This window comes from Notolabrus celidotus, chromosome 17, assembly GCF_009762535.1.
Source record: "Notolabrus celidotus isolate fNotCel1 chromosome 17, fNotCel1.pri, whole genome shotgun sequence".
Classification (NCBI taxonomy): domain Eukaryota; kingdom Metazoa; phylum Chordata; class Actinopteri; order Labriformes; family Labridae; genus Notolabrus; species Notolabrus celidotus.
This window is the reverse complement of record NC_048288.1, coordinates 23192819-23215723: the sequence shown is the minus strand read 5'-3', so window position 1 is coordinate 23215723 and position 22905 is coordinate 23192819. Positions and strand designations below refer to the sequence as shown.

General features: G+C 39.8%; 2 protein-coding genes across 3 annotated transcripts in view; one reads left to right on the top strand and one right to left on the bottom strand.

Annotated features, from left to right (window-relative positions):
- Nucleotides 1-3207: 3207 nt before the first annotated feature.
- On the bottom strand, nt 3208-15868 carry nfx1 (nuclear transcription factor, X-box binding 1). The gene is made up of 24 exons (XM_034706312.1): nt 15758-15868; nt 15556-15628; nt 12710-13612; nt 12436-12597; nt 12085-12162; nt 11824-11929; nt 10809-10880; nt 10582-10721; nt 10367-10466; nt 10068-10285; nt 9645-9742; nt 9525-9555; nt 9327-9409; nt 9044-9152; nt 8768-8887; nt 7535-7614; nt 7216-7446; nt 6772-6845; nt 6579-6680; nt 6099-6236; nt 5936-6002; nt 3992-4137; nt 3792-3896; nt 3208-3651 (listed from the first exon to the last, which is right to left on the bottom strand). Exons 2-24 carry the CDS (start codon nt 15572-15574, stop codon nt 3576-3578), a joined length of 3258 nt encoding a protein of 1085 aa, XP_034562203.1. The 5' UTR covers nt 15575-15628; nt 15758-15868; the 3' UTR covers nt 3208-3575.
- A 4059-nt stretch (nt 15869-19927) lies between these two features.
- asap1b (ArfGAP with SH3 domain, ankyrin repeat and PH domain 1b) overlaps nt 19928-22905 on the top strand; it is an 83914-nt gene continuing 80936 nt past the window's right edge. For both annotated transcript variants that reach the window (XR_004634532.1, XM_034706545.1), the window contains exon 1: nt 19928-20685. Coding sequence is in view for 1 of the 2 variants with exons in the window: in XM_034706545.1 (XP_034562436.1) it covers nt 20560-20685 (126 nt within the window). In the remaining variant the exon portion in view is untranslated. The remainder of the gene's footprint in view (nt 20686-22905) is intronic.

Here is a 22905-nt window from a genome sequence, read left to right as displayed (position 1 = left end):
AAGAAAAAACTCCAGTGCGCACTAATCCGGCTGGCAACGCGCCTACAGGATAAAGAGAATATACCAGGAGTAGTTTCAATGGTGGATGCGGAGACTCCAGCGAGGCAAAGTGATGTGGGATAAAACAAACGTGCTAATGTATCAGAAGGTAGCATAAGCATCCATACCTTTCTCTCCATCACTCTGCGCTTTTTTTTTTTTTTTAGGCTACTCAACAACAGCAACTGTAGGAGGTGTCTCTGTGGAGGGGTCCGGTCCGGCAAAGGCGCACAGCTACCCGTCACTCCTCAACTTCCTCTCGGCTTTCTCCAGACAAGCAGCAGCAGCGGCTCCCTTTCACTTCCCCATTACAGAACAGCAAGGCGACTTATTAGCACTGGCCTGTGAGACGCCGAGCCGGGGATGGAGCCAGAGCCAGGATTGGTGAAGCCTTGTTCGGAAGGGAGCAGGAGCGCAGGCGCGGTCTCTGCTGGAGAGTCGATATAATGAAAAATCACCAGTGGTAGGGAGTGTCATCAAATTATCATCATGAGCAGGGTTTTTGGGGAGGGGGGAGAAATACTGTCCGATGAGGGATATTACAAAAGAGTGTAAAATGATGACTAAAGGATATTCTCAGTTTTTCAAAGAGTGGATTCACTGCACGAGACAGAACAAAGAGGGGTTTTCTCATGTTAGGCCTCCATGATGCACAAAATAAAAATCAGCTTTATACGACAGATAAGCACCACTGGCTGCCAAACCAAAAACAACTGTAACAATTTTAGGGTTGTAATCAATTACTTGCAAACTGTTTCAATGAACGATTAATCAGTTAGAATGTCAATTTTCCCTAATTTCAGCTTCCCAAATGTGCTATTCTCTGGTAAATATCATTATAGGTGCATTTCGACTAAGAGTTCCAGGGTCTTTTAGCCCCCAGAACTTCTTTCCCCTGAACTAAAAGGTTCCTCTTCCCCCATTGTTGTCTGCGTTTCGACCCCAGGTAGATTGTGCAAATCAGGCCAGTGACGTATGGCGAAAAAATATATATATATTTAATAATGTTTTGAAATCTTAATAAATATCTAAACTAGTATGCATTCCAAGGAACTCCCTCTGTGTTTCAACAACTGTGTAAACTCCACAAACACTGTTATGTTCAGCTGAATGTCCCAGGACCTTTGGAAAGTACTACCCCCAAAGCAGGGGCTTTTCAGGGGGAGATTATCTACCCCTGAACTAAATTTAGACCCTGGTTCCTCCGGTCGAAACACATGTAGTTCAGAGGGAAAGTCCCTAGTTCCAGGGTAAAGTTCCTGCGATCGGAAAACACCTTATAACAGTCAGGCTGACTGAATGTATGTGAACTGTGACTAAACCAAGACACACTTAAGAGCTCAAACCTCTGAGCTAAGAGCTCAGGGGTAGAAATACTGTCAGATGAGGGATATTACACAAGAGTGTAAAATGATGACTAAAGGGTATTTATACAACAGCTTTATACAACAACAGAGAAGCACCATTAAGCGTTTTTCGACCCCAGGAACTTTACCCAGGAACCCCCGGACAACAATGGGGGCAAAGGAACCTTTTAGTTCCGGGGAAAGTAGTTCTGGGGGCTAAAAGACCCTGGAACTCTTGGTCGAAATGCACCTATTGGCTGTCAAACCAAAAACAACTGTAGCACTTTAAGGACTGTAACGATTGATTGATTACTTGCAAACTGTTTCAATAAACGATTCATCGATTAGAATGTCAATTTTCCACAATTCCAGCTTTCCAAATGTGCTACTCTCCGGCCAATATTATTCTCTATAACAGTCAGGCTAACTGAATGTAAGTGAACTGAGACCAAACCAAGACAAGCTTAGAGCTAAAACCAAAGAAGTGATCAATTAATCGACTATATAATCACTGGATGACTTGAAACTAATGAAAGGCTATTTGTTTCTCACAGCCCTGCTTTTTTTGTGAGCTAAAGCTATAAACCCGTACACAAATAACTCATTGAGGGGTTATAGAGTAGTTAAAAAACATTATTAGGAACTAGTACGGGATGCCAGACAGTGAAAAGGGGACCACAATTCGTCAGTCAAGGGTTTTTCAACATTTATAGCAGTATACTGTCAAAAGTGAGCACTGTTTCCCAGGCAGCCACAGCTTAGCTGTTAAAATAAGTCAAAAACCAAACATGATTATGTGTCATTTAAAGTATAAACACTGCACTAGAAAATCTTGATTTCTAACCCAATAAATGGAACAAGGCGGATGAATTCAGCATCTGTAGTGGCTCAATAAACTGAAAACTAAAATTTTAAACAGGTTGAAGTATGTTTTAGCATTATATAATCTATAAGGAGAGTATGATTACATTTTATAACACAATATAATAAGAAGTTTATTAAGGGCTCATGCAAAGGTATGCTTGTGAGATGATATGAAAATGAGTACTATGAAGAATGCAAATGTATCCAACATCAGAAGGATCATTTAAAGACTACTTACCTTAAAGCATGATAAAATGAGGCCTCTTAACCACAATGAAATGAGAGAAAATGAGTCAAGATTGTAAAATACTGTATAGGGAATTCAGTTAATTTAACATGTCACACCAATTTCAATTTAAAGACATGAGGTAGATTGCTTGAATCGGGCGAAGTTACTCGATATCAGCACAAATATACACATATAAGCAAGATAGGCCAAATGTCAAAAATCGTGTGTACTTGCTCATAGTTTATTTCTAGAAAAAATACCGACAGTGACAATTCTGTGTCAGCATAACAGTTCAGTTGTGGACCAGAACTATCTACCAGCAAAACAAATGGTCAAGGACAGTCAAGCTGACCAATATCCTCAATTTTTATGTGTCCAAGAAGTAGACACCTATTCCTCCAAGGCCAAGAAGCTCTGAAAGTAATCTCTTGAGGTTGTTCCAAAGAGTGCAGCACAACATCTGGGTCATAGCCCTGTTTCAAACAAAGCTTTTTCTTCCTGCAGTACAGCCCACTCCTACTGTACCCACCCACAGACTCGGAGGTTTACTGCCGAAGCCTTGGCTCAACACCAAGACAAAGAACAAAACATGAAAACGTTTTCTGGCACACGGTTTAAAAATCTTAGCGGAGGAGCTCAAACTGTAGATATGAAGGGTTTTCTTTTTATGCAGAGTTATTGAAAAGTGAATCTGAAGAATTACTACATCAAAAAATTACGAACATCAAATAAGAACAAATTGACTTTTTATTAGGGTGGGTTCAACCGGGGTCTGGCTACATACAAAGGAGGCAAAGAAAACAATCAAGTGCTTTTTCAAAATGATCTTCAGAATCTGTGCCAGACTTTTATTTCTCAATTCAAAGGGAACACTTGACTCTTGACTTGTTCAATTTGTCCCGCTCTTGAATAAACCAAGTGTGGGCGTTCCCTGGAGGCAATCACATCATAGAGATTTATCTAGACATAGTTTCATTTGATTATGAAGCTAGATGGATTATTATTTATCTTTGATGAAAACAAATGAAAAAGGTTATTTGGAAATTTTGGCAAATGTGAAAGGATCCTGAGGTCTGCTCTGATATTTTAGCCGGATTTTAGTCCTGGACATCAAAATAATCTATCACAGGTTCTTCTTTGACAACCTTCGACCAGCTGCTTCCACTGGCAGGCCTACGGGGGAAATTGAGAGGGATACAAGTCAAAGCAGGGATTAAAATCTGAGAGGTAACAAAAAAAGAGAAGGACAAACAGTGACATGTTTATACTTCAATGAGTTGATTAAAGAGAGTCTTGAACCACGGAGGACTTACCTGCTGCTGTGCTGTTTGATATGAGCGATGGGAGGAGGGGCCCTCGCAGCCGTCTCTCGCTCTATCAGTGATGTCAGGGTGAAGTTTGGACAGACTGCCTTTCCCCTGTGAACGACCGAAAATCTTAACATCCATAATCAACAGTTTGATTTGTTCAGAAAGGTACTTTCTTTTGTTGAAGTATTCATATGAAGTCTTACTTTTGGGCAGTGATGACTACATTGCGTTTGGGCTCGCTGTCGTAGCTCACGCTCTCCACGCTGTAGACCTCGGCCAGCTCGTGGATGACTTTGCGGTGGTCTCTGTTCATGGGTCTGAAGCAGTGGCTCCTCTTTGGCTGTTTTCCCTGCAGACATCGTGGGGAAACATCAGATTACATATGTACTGTGAGACTTTTGAAATATCACTGATCTTCTGACCTTTGCCCTCCAGAGACATGCACATAAAGGAAACATACAGATTCGATGTTCATTGAAGAACCTTTATTCAAGTGTCTTTTTTTTAACACAGAGATTTTAACTGTTACTCGGTCTAAAATTTTGTCAAAATATTGTTTTTTTTTTGCAGATAAGATCAAGGAAATGCTGTAATCACTATTTTTATTTGCATTTCTTGTTAAAAAAGACCAATAAAGTATATCTTATCTTAAAACGTAGTCTCTCATGTCCTGAAAGAGTTTTATAGAGATCCAAAGTTGGGGGGGGGTCGAATTTGGTTGTGTTTGTTTGTTAGTTTTTTCTTTCTGTCCCTTTTCTTTTTCTCTATTTTTGATTGCATTGTGCCTTTACACTTGTCAAAGTGCTGTTTCTGTTCACCTTTAAAAAACAAATAAAAAGTTGTTCTCAAAAAAGTATTGTTGTATTTTTTGTATCACTGATTTCTTTTAATCAGGAGCTGAGTGTCTAAATTTGCTCCGTTTCTTGTACTAGCACACTGTAGAATGACAATAAATCCTTGACGTGAGATATGCTTATCTCAACTTTTATATCTTCACTATGTAAACTCCCTAAAGTAGCGTTGCATGATTTACCATTAAAAAATGTCACCATGGTGTCGGTGAAACCCTCATTCCAGCCATCTGTCTAAAACAGGAGATATGAGGGACTGTCTCTTTAAGGCCCGCCTCCCTCTGCGCCTGTTAGCTAATGAGCCTTGAGCGGAGTTGATTTTTTAATAACTCTGATAACTTCATTTCTGCCTGCCTGTCAGTTCTACAGCTTAACACCCATCAAAATCAGATGGCAAAGATGGCCAAATGCCAAACTAGAGGTCTTGAGAAGGCAGTCCTCTTCCCGATGGGTAGTAACATACTTGTTTTTACAATCTGTGTGCATTAATATAATTTTAACTATGTAGTATGGGTGTGTGTTTTTTTACAGAGCATGTTTGACCTGTGTTTTATTGAACTACAAGAACGATTGGGAAAACAAAAACTGGCATAAACAGCGTCTACTTTCTCTGCCAGACACTGGTTAGAAATGATTACTGTGAAATATCAACAGAGAAAATATTTAATAACCTCAGCTGCCCGGTAGAAGCCCACACAAGAGGAGAAGTAGGAAATGTAATCTGGAGAGTCTGCAAAGTTTGCAGGAAGTATAAATATGAAAAAAAAAAAACATTTCATAAGCAGACTCGAGAGGCAGAGAAAGCTTTCCAGTCATGACTCATAGTTTTAAAAAGAGATTCAGCTGGTGATAAAACTCCTTTACATCAGGCAGCAGTGACCTTGACTGCCTCACTCCTCATATGACAATACATTAGACACAGCTGAAGAATAAAACACACACAGAGGGTGATTCTCTAACTGCCCCTTCAGGTATCCACTAAGGATGTAAATTTCAAATATGTTCCATGATCAATCTTTGGAAACGATTAATCATTAAAAAAAAAACTTTTCCATGCCAAAAACAATGCCAAATGCATTTTTCCCCTGAATCAAATTTTCCTTCAAGTATATATATATGTATATAACTGACGGTATTGAATAGCTACGGATCGTATTGAGGTGTTCAAAATATTAACACGCTTCAACAAAGGAATTGAGCAGATGTTGAATTAAAATGAGTATGTGACAGACCAATTGGGATGACTGACAGCTGGCAATTTTTTTTTGATCAGGGCCACTAGAGGGAGCATCTTACCTTATTTACCAGCTCGATAAGATTCTTGAGCTCCTCCTCTACCTCGCTTATAAATTTCAGGTCTTTTCTGGAATAGAGATGAAGCAAAGAGGTGTTCAGGGAGCTTTCAATAGGAAGTGTTGATGTTGATATAATCAACCATGTTCTATGTGGACAGACAGACCTGGCGTCCTCTTTGAGGCTGTCGCTGTATATAGAGGTAGAGCGGATATGGAAGGGGTCAGAAGATGTGTCGATCTGCAACGCCTCCGCTAAACGCCTGTTTCTCTCCAGGGTGGCACACTCTTCATCACATTCAAGCCTGAGGAAAAAATAAACACACTACATTCACACCTTGTTTTGTCTGCTAAAATCATTCTGATGAAGCTGACAGATCTGGTTAATCCGTTAAAGGCACTCCTCTGGTTGATTCATTTGAGAATTAATGCACAAAAAAAGTCAGTATTCACCAAGAACAGAATAATCTATTTTTATGCTGACGGATGTTTTTAATGTTTTCATTGATTAAAAGTAACTGCATAGTGCCAGGCCTCACAGCACCACATACTGCGCTCAAATCCCTTCCAAAAAAGGTTTCTACTATTATTCCCTGGGCTATTACACTTCGAAACAGGAAATTGATGAGTTCCCAGAGTTTCTCTACCTGGTCTGTTTCAGCTCCTTCTTGGTGAGCAGAGGTCCGATGTCCATGGAGTCACCCAGCTGCATATCAGACAGCTTGCTGGCCATGGCGATAGCTGCATACCTGAAGTGCAGACATTAAAAGACATTTTGACCACTTCTTCTTCCCTTCTTTAAAACATGAAACACCTCAAAACAAAAACAGCCGGACTGACCTTTGATATGAGCTGGCTGCGTCTGTGCAGACCACCATTTCCTTTCTTCGACCACAATCACACTGCACAGCCACCTGTTTCCAACAAATGAGATTTTAAAGGATGTTGCAAAAAATCAGTTCCTGTTTTTGTACAGTTTACAAAAGGTTATATCTCTTGTTGAGGACTTCCACTTGTGTTTTATTAATTCATCTAAATCAAGTATTTATGAGGCTATTACAGTGGATTTCATCAGCTGCTGGGAGCCAGAGTGTACCCAAAATGATTAGAGAGAAAATATCAGTACACTGTGGAGCATAACCTTCATTATTTAGGAGATGGGGCAGGAATACAAAAAGTGTAATGATGGGATAACAAGATGCAACAAAGACCATCTGCACAAACTTTGAAACCCATATTTTAGCTACTTAAAGTCCAGCTGTTCTCAGTAGCAGCGTTTTGTACCTTGGCAGTGCAAGTGGTGCGAGGGCAGCTGTCTCCTTTATGACATGGAGCGGCGCACGGGTGGCAGCAGTCTGGACGAGGCAGCACACAGGGCTGCTGGCAGTTACCGTCTGGCAAACAGTCGCTGCGGTGGCAGATCCGTCTGCAGCGGTGCATTTCACAAGGCAGCGTTTTGTTACATGTCAGGCCACAGGAGATGTCCTGCAGGTGACACGGGATGTTGCTGCGTTGCTGTGGGCCGAAAGAAAAGAGCCTCATAAATATATACTCAAAAAAAGGAAAATAGTTGTACAAGTGTTCTTCCTTAGGTAGAAGTTACCTCGTGATTTCCCATGCACCATTTCTGAGTGAGGTACGTACACGGTGGACACTTCTCCTCACTGTGGCAGTTGTGAAACACTACATGAGAGATGAATGTTTTATTAATGTAAAATAAAAACTAATATTCTGAACTTCATGCATAACGCAGTCTGGAAAAACACACCAATCTTCTTTCAAGAAAAGCTGGTGTACATAGGTTTGTGCCACAAGCACACTACGCATCAAGTGAGTTCAGAGTAGGGCTGGGCGATACCTCAATAACGATAATTGTCGTCATATAATTTTTCTCAATATAAATATAACAAATGTTTGATAAAGAAAATCAATACATTTATACGCCCATTATCCATAGTAACCTTAAACGGGAGTGCACTTCTCCCAACAACACTTTAACTGATACACAGCATTCAATGTAATGTATCTTTGTTGTAAATTTAAAGCAAAATATGTAAATAACCTAAATCAGAGAAAAATAAGAATCTACAAACTAAAACTTCACAAAAATCTCATCTTACACAAAAGACCTGCTTCCCGTTAGCACCCTCAGAAAAAAGGGATTCAAGAAGCTTTTCAGAGAACTAAATCAAAGATACAAGCTAACAGACTGTCTGATTTCTAAAACTTTCAAAAATCTGCCTTTAAATTTAAATGAAATAATGATTCAATATTTATCGTGATAATTATCGATATCGACTGATTTAAAAAACTTTATTGTGATAACTCTTTTTTCAATATCCTCCAGCTCTAGTTCAGAGCTCCTGGCCTTATCAAGCCCAAGGACAGATTCCTTGATGCCAACTGTTTTAAAAAGAGGTTTTACTGTCTGGAACACGCTTCACATCACAAATAGAAAACTCAGGACAAAATCTCTTTTTAAAAAAGTCATCAAAAGATTGTTTTAAGCTTGAGATAGACTCAATTATTATCTGTTGTGATCTTCTGACTGTTTCAGCATTCTTTGTTTTATTTTCTATTTCTCTTTTAGATTATTTTTCTCAGGGTTGTTATGGCTTATTTCATGTTCAGCAATATTTTACTATATCTTTTAAAATGCTTTGAATTGTGATTGTAAATTACTGTTTTTTATTGTTGTTATGTGTGGACCCCAGGAAGACTAGCAACCACGTTGTGGAAGCTAATGTGGATCCGAATAAAAAATAAAGAATAAAGAGCACAAATCATATCGACAGCTTCTAACAGGAGTGTTGAAGAGCATGATTTCATCTCTTACCTTGATGGTCACACTCGTGTCTTCTTGTACACATGCTTTTGCACTCTGGTGGCTTCGTGCCACAGGGGATGGGTGGGTACAAGACGGTGAGTCCACAATGACACGTCAGCTCGTCAAAACCTACAAGGACAAAGGCAGTGTGGTTACATCACAGAGTATAAAACACCAGATGTAACACCACAGAAGAAGAAAAAAGTAGCATGGAGAAGTTTCCTGTTTTGGTTTAGCAGAATAATTAACTATGTGGTGCTCCTGAGACTTGACTGTTGCACTTACTGGACTGCCAGCAGGGCTCACAGTTTCCACGGTGACAGGGATCCTGGCAGCGGTGGAGACCACAGTTGAGCTTGTAGCCGCAGATCAGAAGACACTTGTGCTCCACACTCTTGAGGGACACATTTCATCATAGGTAAGCATGCATCACTTTTAGTGGTTTATAACATTTCTGTATTAAAGTATATTCACAAGACCAAAGCTTAGAACACTATCATCTCTATCATGAGATATTTTCTACAGTAAACAAACATTTTTTGTTGGCAGAGAATCAGTAAATACTCACCACACAGCAGAGCTCGCCACATTTGTGTCGGCCACAGGAGCGTTTCTTGTTGCAGCGCCTCTCACAGGTGAACACAAGCTCCTCTGAGAGAGAGACATAGAGAGATAGAGAGATAGAGAGATAGAGAGAGAGTCCGATATAAGAACAAAATGTACGCGGTGATCTCATGTGTTCAATTTCATCTGATTTAAAACTTACCCTCCTTTTGGATTGTTTCACACGGGACCTCCTGCAAAACAAAAATGTGTTTTTTAGTTTTTTTTTTTTTTTCCAAAAGTGGGATCAACAGATAAAATCTCTGCTGGTGTTTGTGCGAACCTTCATCTTTGATCCACATCTGCATCTGACAGTTGAGGTCAGGGAGCATGGACCACAGCTGCCCTCGTGGCACAGCTTCTCACACAGATGGACAGTGTCTGAAATAACACAAGTTCATGGATTTATCCTGAAACACTGTGAGAATAAAGCCTGAAAGAACACAACTACCTGTCTGAGAACACAAAATAAAACATTTTTATTGTCTTCAGATTGACAGGAATGTTGGAGAAAATAAAAGATGTTTTCATGAGCCAAAATACACACAGAAACTTTTAATCAAAGTAGTCAATCAAAGAACAAGAAAGAGACCTTAGCCCAGCTGCAGCAGGCTGTCAGAGCCTGAGTGTGTTGACAACGCAGCGTTTATCTTTCAACAACACACAATGTTTTCTTTTACAGACACACTTTGTTCCTCTCTCTTACCGCTGGAACCACAGGGGAGAGGTTTGTTGCATGTCTTCCCACAGGAGGGGATGGCATCAGAGCAGCTCCGTCGCTCAGCATAGCCCAGGTCCAGCAGTTTGGCCAGTGGTGTCTGACCACAGGGACATGACTTCACCAGGCTCGGGGATCGAGGACACGGCTGGCATGGGCCGCGGTGGCACAGCTGCTGGCACTGGTGAGCTTCACAGTTCAGCATCCTGAAGTAAGGGAGAAGTGTCAGGGCTCTGATCTAAAACATCTTACTGAAATAAAACTCTGTAGAAGTTGGATGGACTTACTTTCCACATATTTTCTGACAGGAAAAATGACCCGAACCATCAAATCCTTCCTTATCTGTGCCACATGCGACGTCTCGAGGTGTAACGCCGCAGTAGCACACTGAAGACACAAAAAATACAAAAACAGCTTCAGAGGATTCAAAGTTTTACAGCTGCAGACACATCTTCATCTCTCTCTTCATTGTTTGGATCTGTGTTAGCATCACAACACTCACCCTGCTGAACCTGCAGCTGGCAGGGTGGACACGCTCCACTGTGACACACCTCGGCGCACGAGTGTTCAGCGCAGTTTATTAAGGCACCACACACCTTGTCACACTGCAGCACTGTACCCTGACCACAACGCATGGGCTGACTGAAAAAGACATTACAGAAACAAACTTCTTTAGTCCCCACACTAACACACAGGATTCACTGATGAAGGAATGTGAAAGAAATATACCTGGTCCTCCCACAGATGCAGGATTTTGTTACAAAGGCAGGACACTGTGGACACGGTCCTGGGTGGCATAAACTGAAGAGAGACAGAGAGATTTGTTCAACAAGGATACACTTTATAAGAGGGAGGGGGTTGTCGCCATTTAGGGGGGGCTTTGCTAGAGGGGTGTTTAAAGAGAAATGCTTACAACTTGTTGTACTACTGCCTTTGAAATATGTCATGCCCTTCTCTTTTTGAAATAAAAAACAATTGATCGCAAAAACAAGGATACACTTTTGGGGATCAATGATATTACAAGACACTGCAATATATATAAAAAAGACGCAGACTTAAAGCTCCTGTGAGAAACTTTAGGCATGTACCGTTTGTTGCGCCCCCTTGTGGACAAAGTGGTATGTCTCATCTCTTTGATGATCTTGTCATGTCTTGTTCATGCTTAAGAAGTGGTTCTTATTTTAAAAAAGCTCATCCTGCACTCTCATAGTCATATCCATCACACTAATAGTGAACATTTGCTTTGGGAAATGTTAAAAGAGGGGCAATTTTCCAGCAATAGCAGTTTCAGGCATTAAAAATCACATTGAAGAAATAGTTAATTGGGCGCGGTTTTAGCCTAACCCCAGCCTTATGTTGCGCGCCCATGCAGCGGTTGGCACAGGTTCAAATCCAGCCTGAGGCCTCTTTCCTGCATGTCATTCCCCCCACTCTCTCCTTGTTTCCTACACTATCCACTGTCCTCTCCTCTATAATACGGAAAGGTGTAAAAAGCCCAAAAAATATAACTTTAAAAAAAGAAAGAGTTAATTTAGTCCTTGATCATCGTGTTTGTTTTTGTAGTTCATACAGAGGTATCAGTATTCATTTTCACTGGGTTTCAAACCAGCCGAAAAATTCCTTACAGGAGCTTTAAAATGATGTCTCACACCCACTATGTGATTGTTCAAATTGTCCCTCCAATAAATTCATAAAAAAAGGATCAAAATTAAAATTCAGACATCCTGTGATTTTCAAAGCTCACATGTTACATGGGTGGTTGCAGTCAAAGCCGCTCCGTTTCTTCCCACACATGTCACCACAGCTGTGAGGGATCTCACTGCGCTGCCACTCTGGGTTTGTCACTTTACCTGCCAATCAAAGGTAGAGGGAAAAAAGTGTGTTATCTACCTCAGGGTGGGCTATAAAAATCTTTTATATAGGGGAGAATAGATCATTATGAAGGTTGTTCAACCTTTTATTTAATGGATCACTAGGTAAAATATGTTGTGAATCAGTCACTCACCACAGAAGCAGGTGTAGGAGGTTGGTGATTTCTGAGCAACATTTTGGCAGGCCGGACAACGCCAACCTTCAGCTGAATCTGGACACAGAATTAGTTTAGTATTAAGTTGAGTTGTTTTTGAATGGACTCACCTCAAAGAGAAAGGCAGTCATGAAACACAACACTGTTGATGCAGCAGGGATTTAAAAGCCTTTGTTAATGGGGCCACAGTGACAGGGTGTTGTCTAACTACAATAGTATCGTCTGCTCTCTTGTTTTGTAGCTGCACAGTAACATCCACACTGTGAGTAGTGTGGGTATGTCTGCTAAAATATCCAGTTAGATGTTGAGATTTTTGGTTTAGGGTTTTACCATCTGCCTGAGAGGCCGGGGATCGAGCCCATTTCTTGATGCAGTTCAGGTGGAAGACGTGATAGCAGCTCTGGCAGCTCCACACCGGGGCCATGAGCCGTATGATGTCACAGCAAACCATGCACTCGTACTTCTCCTCAGACAGCTGTTCAATGAGACACCCTGAGGAGAGGGGCAGGGGGAGCAAGTGATTCAGACAAATCACACATGAAAAATTCTTTAACGTTAAGAACCGATCAGAGATTAATCTTATATTACAGAGTTACGGTCTAACCTGTCTGTGTCTCCTTGCTCTCTGGTATCCTGTCCCGGTTCCTCTGAACTGGCCGTTGGTTTTGATGCTGTGGTCTTCTCCCCCCTCTGGCTTGAGGGTACATGTGTCGGCCTGAGCCTCGCCCAGACTTTAGATCCACAGACGACCTACCATGACCTAAATCTTCCTGACCACTGCCCCTCCTCTCAGCGCCTGTGTCCTCCTGCATTAGTGGTTTTAGAGGTTTGATCGGTCCTTGCCGTTTCTTCACCTCTGGCTGCCTCTGATGTTCATCATGCTGAGAGGCTGGACCGGTCCTGCTGCTCCTCTGAGTTCTTTCCCTGGTGTTTGATGGTGGGTTGTCTACGCTGGTGTCATTTGGCCTCGGACCTCCTGCTACATTATTGCTTTCCCTTAAATGAGGACCCTTCTCATTTTGCTGTCCTCTCCGTGGTTCCTGGTTGAACTTCCTCGGCCTTTTAGCCTGATCTTCATAGGTTTGTTCTACATTCCTACCTGCATCTTCTCTGCGCCAGCTGGAGCCATCAGGTCCATCCATGGGATGCCCCCCTGAGCGACCGCCCCCAGCTCCTCTGTAGGGGCCAAAGTCACCTCCAGGTCTTTGCCTATAGGAGCTGGAGCCACCATAATTACCATTTACACCTCTATTCCCTTCTCTTCTCCCTCTGCCTCTGCCTCCCCTTCTAGGCCCATCTTCCCCTTGGTACGGGGGCTGCTGATGAAATCCATAGTTTGAATAATCATGGCTAAACTGGCTCTCATGAAAGTGTCCATACTGCTGAGTGGGATCATAACTGTGACCACTCAGGTTCCTGTCATTGTTGTGTCTGGGTCGGCCTCTTCTGGGTTTGTGCAGATGGGGTTTTTTATGTGACGCCTCCTCTGGATTGAGGTCCGGTGGGTCTGAAAACAGATGAAGAGACTGCATTAAATGACTAGGACTGTGTGTTTGATATGATTACAGCGAATGTGTTAGATAGGAGACAGAGCATTGATAGTGACTCAGTCAATTTAATCTCTGAGTCACCTGTCAGTTCTACTGTATAACCAATAAAAAAACAGAACACAAATGACGTCCTTACCGACAAGCAGGATTACGGATGATATTAAACTACTGTAGACTATAGACCAGTCTATTCACTCTGTATTTCTCTATTGATTTATTAACAATTCACAGTTTATCTATGTAGCCCACAGTACCACTAAGACGACTGAGTAGCTAGTTAGTGAGCTCCAGCTACTATTAAGACCGTTGGATGATGTAATGTTAAAACTAAGCAAACACATTCCTGACTGTAAGCTTTCACTAGCAAGAATTGTGATTAAATATATACAATGTGCAATTCTTCTGAACCACTGACTGCAGTTCTGCTATTCATGTGTATTGGATTTTTAATTTCAGATATGAACAACCTCAGACTTCATATCAGAAAGAACATTCTGGAATAGAAGAGAAAAATAGAACATTCTGGAATAGAAGAGAGAAGTAGAACATTCTGGAATAGAACTATTCATGGGAAAAACTCAATATGAAGTTGTTACTGGTTGTGATATTTTGTTTGGATATCCATGATGACTTTATGGATATCTGGGATGTTTTATCATTGTTTGATACCTGACTTTAAAATTACCAATACTTTCAAATGGATTGTAAATATCTGACATAGGAGCTTTTCCTTGGAAGTATTCTATTACAATCCTTTGGTGATCTGTGTACAGATTTCTATAATCCAATTCTTCCTCGTCAGAATGAGCATCTCAGATATCCACAACTTCATTCATACTAGTACTAATGACATCACTTCTGCTATTCATGTTTATGGGGTTTCCATTACAGTGTTATTCTTTCAGTAAATCTGCAATTGAAGCCTTTGTGGGAAATAGTATAATTTCAATTTCTTGCCCCCCAACTGTCCTTTCTATCTCAGGCTTTGGGGGCCATCAGGAGCCACGGGGTAGGGTACTAAATGTACCAGTAAAGAGAATATGTGGGGTGAGTGTCTTCCCTGAGTGGTCATCCTTTCCTTCAGCACAAGTACCTTTTGTTTATCTCAAATTCAAATATCTACAATCCAATAGTTAGACATACCATTTTTTTTTTTAGATATCCAGAATTAACAATTATTCCAGATATTCATGATGTCATTTTTTCCCATTAAAAATATGTTATGACTAATATAAAATGGATTTTGGATATGTGGAATGAGATTTTCTTCAAGATAGGATTCTCTCACAGATATCTAAAATGTTAAATATGAAGAATGATGTTGTGAATATCTGAAATTGAAAGCCCAACAATACACATGAATGGCAAAAGTTACCTCGAAGAACACACATTGTTAACACATGACATTATCATTTTGACTATAAGGAAATTAATCAGACATCTGTAATAAATATCTAGGTTAGCTTTCAAATCTTAAAACCACTTGTTATTGAGGCAAAAAAAGTGTTATTAAGCCGACCTATCAGGCTATTACATGTTTATTGCCTCATATACTGTGACGTAATGTGAATCAGGTGTAATGTTAGCTCAGAAAGTTCAGTGTCACATGCTGTCTGATACGAATACCAGATTAACATTAGGATTATATTTTAACCTTTAACACGTTTAATGGACAAAAGTGTGGAAAAATTCAGAGGAATAAATCTGCCTGTTAGCTAAACATTAGCTAAAAGTTCATATTAGCTGCTAGCTATTGCGGGCTAACTCGCCACATTTACAGACTGTAAAAGTAAAAGTGTTAGTCTAACGTTACTGATACACTGAGTTCTCCTTTAATGTCGATTCTTAAGAAGACCAGCTTATTTTAAAGTTATTTTAACACCATGTCAGTGAACGTTACCTGAGGAGCCCTCAGCCATTCAGTTTGAACTCTGGATGTTTCTTCTCCCACACCAAATTTTGAGGAAGACAGGCTGTTTTGTGAGAGATGACAACAATATCCAAGTAGTCAGAGACAATATATACGTCTTCAACCTTATTCTAGTTATTTAAACTGAGAGGAAACCCCTTTAAAGTGGCAACAATCACCTCCGTTAACTCACCTTATGAACACTAGCTTCTAGCTAACTGACGCAAAGAAGCGAACGTAACTTCCGGTCAGTATTTTCAGAATAAAACGCAGAGAGAGGAAGTCATGTCTTCTTCTTCTTCTCTCTATTTACTGGCGGATCGCAACCAACTTAAAGAGGTGCATAGCGCCACCTACTGCACCGGAGTGTGTAACTTCAGGTAACATTCTACATAGGGGGTTCTCAAAGTGTGGGTCGGGTCCCCTCTGGGGGGTCGCGAAACACAAATGGGTGGTCGTGAGATGTCTTCCAGAATGTTTTTTTTTTTTTTTTTTTTTCAAGTTATCTAAAATAAAATATATTGTTATTATTACTCATTTTGTTTATTTACCTTGTTTTCTTATGTTTATCTTCCTTTTTGTTTGTACTGTTAATTATTATTATTATTATTATTATTATTATTATTATTATTATTGTATTTTTTTGTATTTATTTAATTTTCTTTGTTGGTTTTGTATTACTCATACATAATTTGTTAACTTGTGGTGAACAAAGAAATACTGAAAAAAATGCAGTAAATAATTTTAATGACAAAAGTTATCTAAAAATAGTAAATTTTACCCATTATAGTAAAAAATATCAACAAAAATACTAGCTAAACTTGAATTAAAACCTTGAAAAAACAGAAAATTTAATGAGTTTTTTGCCTTTATTTTTGCCAAATGACTCCTAAGTTTAGGGTTAGTGAACAGTTGATTATTAAAAGCAGTAGCAGTAGGTTAACTCATAACAGCACACGAAACACAGCCACATGCTCATATATAGTTAAGCTAATTTTCTGCAGACCAGCTAAATGAAGCCATATTAAATCACTTTGAGGGACAGTGGGGGTCGTGAGTCTTTGGCACCTTTATTTCGGGGGTCGTGGGCTGAAAAGCAGACAAAATAATTACAATATATAATAAAAATTTATTGCAAAGCATCAAAATACATTCAACATTCAACAACGTCGCCAAACGGCCACAAGATGGAGCCTAATGTTTGATTAGTTCAGCAGGACGCTTCTCTCATTAATAGTGCAGGAAAACAGTATTTATGAGATCATCCAATACCTGCAAAACATCTTGAATTAAAAAGTTGCTGTACATTTCCATAACAAATGAAGAACAAATGATATTCTGATACTAATAACTGAGGTTCCATCAGCGTAAAGAAGAATTAAAAAAGGTATGAGAAATAACCTTGATATTATAGACCTGCTCCATCTGAGAATCTATAGGTAGGCTACATAATAATGGGTTAATCAAACTAAGGAAGCCAGAAGATACTGTGTGGAAGTCTTGTATGTTATTATTCCTTATTCCATTGTAGCCCTGTTGTAGTGACACATAATGTTTAATAACTTGTGGCTTTCAGGCTGCGCATTTGCTCACATTGTGAAATATCAAATTCCAAATTTTTAAGGGAACGATCTGATTAATAGTCCACTCTAATTCAGAATCAAGAAAGGATCAGCTGTTTCATGGGCCCCTTTTGAATGAAATCTGTACACACTGAAAAGGATTCTAAACAGATGTTTTCTTTGGACACACGTACGATTTTATAAGTCACCCATTCCATCAGGACACTTAAATCATCATTTCACCCCAAGCAGTGGTGGACAGTAACAAAGTAAATTTTTTGAGTATCTGTACTTTACTTGAGTATTCTTTTTTGTTGGAACATATTACTTTTACTCCACTAGATTCAGAAGACAATTATTGTACTTTTTACTCCACTACATTTCTATCAATGCTCTAGTTACTCACTACTTTTGCTTTAAAGTCAGCTCATGAATTTCCTTCTCTTTTCAGAAATCTGCTCTCTAAGTCAGTAACATGTGTTTGTGAAGTTCTGTTTGGTGGTTTAGTCATACCTGTATATCGTGCGTCTCCACGGTTGAACGTGGAGCAAACTTCACTCAGATCAGGCAGTTCATTTGGAGGTGGTAATGATGGCTATAATTCTTCACCTGAGCACCCATGGTCATATCTTCAGCCCGTGTTAGAGGTTTTTTAAATGAAGAATGATACATATTGTTTGAAATGTTCTCCCTGTTTCCTACTCTGCCCAAACATACAAAAAGTCACTGTCCAACCTGAGAAATCGTGTTGAGACATAACGTTTGTTTCATTCCAGATGAACATTTCAAACTAAGTTGTCTGTGCTTGGAGTAACTTAGTTTCTGTTTTTATTCCATGATATAGTTTTTAGAGATTTCAAGTAATGGTTTCTAAATAAAGATAATGTCAGAATGTACTCCTATGTATTCTTGACTGCTCTTATGTATTGTGAAAATACAATGTTTTGAGATTTTTTAAGAAGTACTATGAATACTTAAGTATTTTTAAAAGCAAGTACTCCAGTACTTTAACTCAAATAATAATTTGACAGAGTAACTTTCACTTCTATTGGAGTAATATTTGACCTGGAGTATCTATACTTTGACTTAAATAATGAAGCTGTGTACTTTGTCCACCACTGATCCCAAGTATCAGTCAGCTGAAGTGACTCGACTAAACTGGGGTATAATCACCTGACAGCAGGGGACAGTAGTGCACACTCTCTACAACCAAATGTTCTCTTGTATCAGTCCATATACCTTGATAGCCTAGGAAAATAAGTGTGATGACTAGTAACCATGATGATTCATTTGGTTTCCTGTTTCTGTGGGACCAAACTTCACACCAGGTCTTATTCACCTTACACAGTAAAACGAAGTCTCATTTTACACCATAAAAACATGAGATTCAATGGTATCACTCTGAATTTTGTTTATTCTCCAGTTTAAAGGTCCAAATGACAGTATGAAGGATGAATTCAAATCTTCTCGTGACAATGGAAGTGTAACACCATAATAGTAATACCAAACTGTATTGTTTTCTCTGTGCATCGTCGTTTTCTCTTGAAGCCTTTAAGCAGAACAGGGCTCTCCCTGCAGTTAGAACCCACATCACGCATGCGCAGTGTCATCCCTCAGCCCCCTTCTGGAAAGCGAGGTGGGTAGGAGAAAGTTCCATCAAGCTGACAGTAATGATAACAAAACACCGGATGATGAAAGATTCGGGTTTCAATATAAAATATCAAACGTCGTTTAAATCTTCTGCAGTGTTGAAATGAAGTTGAAAATGTTAAAGTCCGTCACAATAATTGATTATGAATGACTGCCTATCATTCAATGTTAGACAAGTATCTATCACCTTTTAGCATAAAAAGGAAGCATAAAGCAAAACCTTCTCAGGAGCTGTGTTACACATTATTATAATCTATATTACATTATATTATATGATTATCATTGCTATATAATATTATGTCATATTAAATTATTATTCTTAACTACAACTTGCTGTCATATTATATACCCATATTTATTTATTATATTGCTTATTCTGTCATTACCAACCATAATCACACCATGTCAACCTGTCACTACTGAATCCCTTTTAATTCTGCCTGTAATTACTACTATTTAATCAATTTGTAACATTTTTATTTATCTAAATTCCATTTGTAACATTGTATACAGCTAAATTGTATTCTATCTTTAATTATCTATTTTTATTTTTACTTATTTTATTTTATTAATTGGAACTTTTTTCTTGATTGTACTTATGTCTGGGTTGCTGCAACAACTGAATTTCCCCCGGGATCAATAAAGTAATATCTTATCTTATCATAATTTGATGTCTTTACTGTCTGCTTTCTTAATTTATCGTATTTATTGCTCATTATATTGTCTTGTCGACATTGATTCTCTGTAAAGCACTTTGTGACTATGTCTAAATAAAGTTTACTTACTTACTTACTTATCTTATCTTATCTTATGTGCTCAAGTTCAATATGTGGACCTTTCATTTACCTAATATATTGTTATAGTTCACTTAAAGATGGAGGATTTGCAATTTAAACAAACATAGTTGGAAATACATAAATAGCCTAATTAATTCAATAAACTCAAGGATCAACAGAATACTTGTATTACAGCATGCTTATGTATATAACTGCTTGATAAATGTAAGTATTCAATTCCAATGTTAATGAATATTCAATTGTACCTCTTACTTCTTGAAACATTTACAAACATTCATTATGGTAATGACAAAAAAATAAATAAAATAATAATAACATTTTGATTTTATTCTGAAAACCTTGACCGGAAGTGTCATGTATCTTCCAGGGTTGGCTTCACACTGGCTCTGAGAAGCTCGAGCGCGGCCGAGCAGGAGAGAGTGGCAGTGAATGTGTCTGCAGCAGCGATTAGCATTAAAAAACACAAACTACGGCTGAAGGAGAGAACACCAAACCCCGCTGCGGTTCCACACGACCTCGGAGGGACCCCTGGACTATGATACATTCCACACAGAGGCTGGTGTTTGGACGAGAAGAGGGTAACTGAACATCTGTAGAGCATAATGAGGGCATCCGCTATTCTTTACGGTGGTTTCTCCTCCGAGGTTTAGTGAGACGCAGAGTGACACTATTTATAAATGCGTCGCTTTTAGACCTCCTCTGAAGGAAGAGACACACCGAGGGGACACAGCCTGAAGATATTTGGTTAATCCCCTCCTCCTGTGGCCCCTGGGGAACAGTGAAGTCATTTGAGAAGAAGACTTAATCATCTCCATAGTTTTGCAGTTTTACAGAAGAGAAAAGAAGACAAATAACAACTCGAGGTCGCCCCAGACTCTCTCTCTGGTTTTCCCTTTTTTCTTTTTCTTCTTTTTTAATCTTACATGGTTTTCTCTTCCTGAGCATTCATCGGCAAACCCTCCCGTGGGCATTCTCCCCGTGAAAGGATGCCGGATCAAATATCTGTATCCGAGTTTATCTCGGAAACAACAGAGGATTACAATTCTCCGACAACATCCAGCTTCACCACCCGACTGCAGAGCTGCAGGAACTCAGTGAATGTGCTGGAGGAGGTAAGGCCACGGTGTCAGCCTGCTGCCTGCCTGCAAGCTGCACCATGATGGATGGATGGATGGATGGATGAATGCATGATTATAACCCTCCTGTTATGTTTGTATCTCTGGAACAATGATAATGTTCCTGGGTCAAATTGATAGATTGCATATTTAAGTATACAAAAGTGTCAGAAGCCCCCCCAAAATCCCATTTTAACTCCATTATTAACCATTTAAATCAACATTTAGACCATTGGTGTTATTTAATTCTCACAGATCATGCTTCAATGAGGATAACTCACTCGTTTTGCATTGAAATTAATGTTAAAACTTTTTAAAATGTACATTGGAAAGCCCTAAATATAAATGCAATAGTTTTACATGAAATATATTTCTGTTTATTTTATTTCACATTTTGAATTTATGTATTTTTTATGAAGTGATGTTGATAAATTAACACGACACCTCTTCTGTCACATGCTGCCCAGATTTTTATGCTGCATTTAGCTGGTTTGGAAGCCTAAAATAGACTTTTAAAAGGGTCAATTTGACCCGCAACATATCAGGAGGGTTAAACAACACATCTAAAAATGACCCAGTTGTGCTATTTAAATAATCTCAGTAGAAAATCAGACTTATGTCAGTGCAGTTTTTACAGAAAATGCTAAAACCTCTAAAATCAACAGCATTTCGAAATCCCAGAGAGCCTCAAATGCATCATAAGAAAAGAAAATAACTGCACCTGTTGAGCTGCAGCTGCTGTGAAAGTGCATTTATTATGTTGCACACTGATTCAAGGCTTTGTGTGTGTGCAGGTGAGCTCTCATGATGTGTGTTAGTGAATCTGCAGCTCTATTTTCTTACAAATATGTAGAGCGATATTAACAGGGGAATGGATGGCTTTAGTGATAGAGTGAATGCAGGGAATAGGAGGATGTGCACTCAGGCCTGCAGCTCTCTGTGCTCACTATTACATAACTCCCAGCTTCAGAGCATGCTGCCAGGCTGTAGCTGCTCTGTGTGTGTGTCACAGTGAAGAAGAAAAAAACACATCCCTAGTCCCTGGCAGTCAGATCTGGATTCAGGATTATCGACATTCCCCGCTCTCGCATCGGCCAGATTGCATTCAGAAAATGCTTGATTCTCCTTCTACGTCGCATAAACGCACCCAAAGTCGTACTCTGTGATGATGTGTCACCTTTAATCATACAGGAGGACTGTAATCAGGCCAGGCAGGTGGGTTGTTCTGCATGTGTGTGTGTGTGTGTGTGTGTGTATATGCGTGTGTGTTTGCCACCTCCCCAACCCCCACATTCACCCTGCACTGGCATCCTTCCTGCTATGATTAAATAGAGCATCAATCCAGGGGAGCGCACACCTTCTCTGCTGTCCGTTCACTCCAAAGTGTGACCTCATTCCTCCTCTTTAAAACACATGAAGCTGCAGATGTGACACATTGGAACTACTGTCATCTTAGAGATGCACAACTTTTTAGTCAGATGTGTTATTTGGGATTAAAGACCAGCACAGATCAGATGTAAACAGTGACCAGTTTGTTTTAAAAGACATAAAACGGGCCTCATCCGTCTACACACAGCCTGTGCCATCCATCACTTCACGTATCTCCAGTCCTTTACAGGCTCATTAGATCACCAGAACAATAAAGTCCAGTAAAACAGATCCAGGGCCGTGTTTATCCTGAACCCGGAGCACACTTTCTGTAACAAGGGAAAGGCTCGCACCATGAATCACCTCTCTGGCTCCGTGCCTCTTCAAAAAAAAAAAAGAAAAAACCAAGAGGCTGCAGCAGCACAAACGAAAAACATCTGTTAGAAAAAGGGCCGCCATGTGCGGTGCATGGGGCTGCAGTAGCCGCTCTGGAATTTTTTGCACTGATCACATGACGAGGAAGACCATTATGGTGGTGGTGAAGAGCAGGCAACATGCTCTTCAGTGAAACAAAGATGGAGCTGGAACGTTTGAGGGAGGATTGTCAGCCTGTCGGGATACACCCAGCCAGTCTTAAGCCAGGAATTCTGCTAGGTTAGGGTCTATTTTATGAAATTATCTTCCCTGTTTGATCCCTGCGCAGACATGTTAAAGCTCCCTTGCATCATGCCGGACTGCAGTGAAGCAAACTTGCCTTTGGCGCCTCCTTGCCTGAAGAGGAGTTTGTTTAAAGCAGCCTGGATTTCTGCTGAGCTCTCCTTTAACTTTAAACATTCATCACTTTTCCCC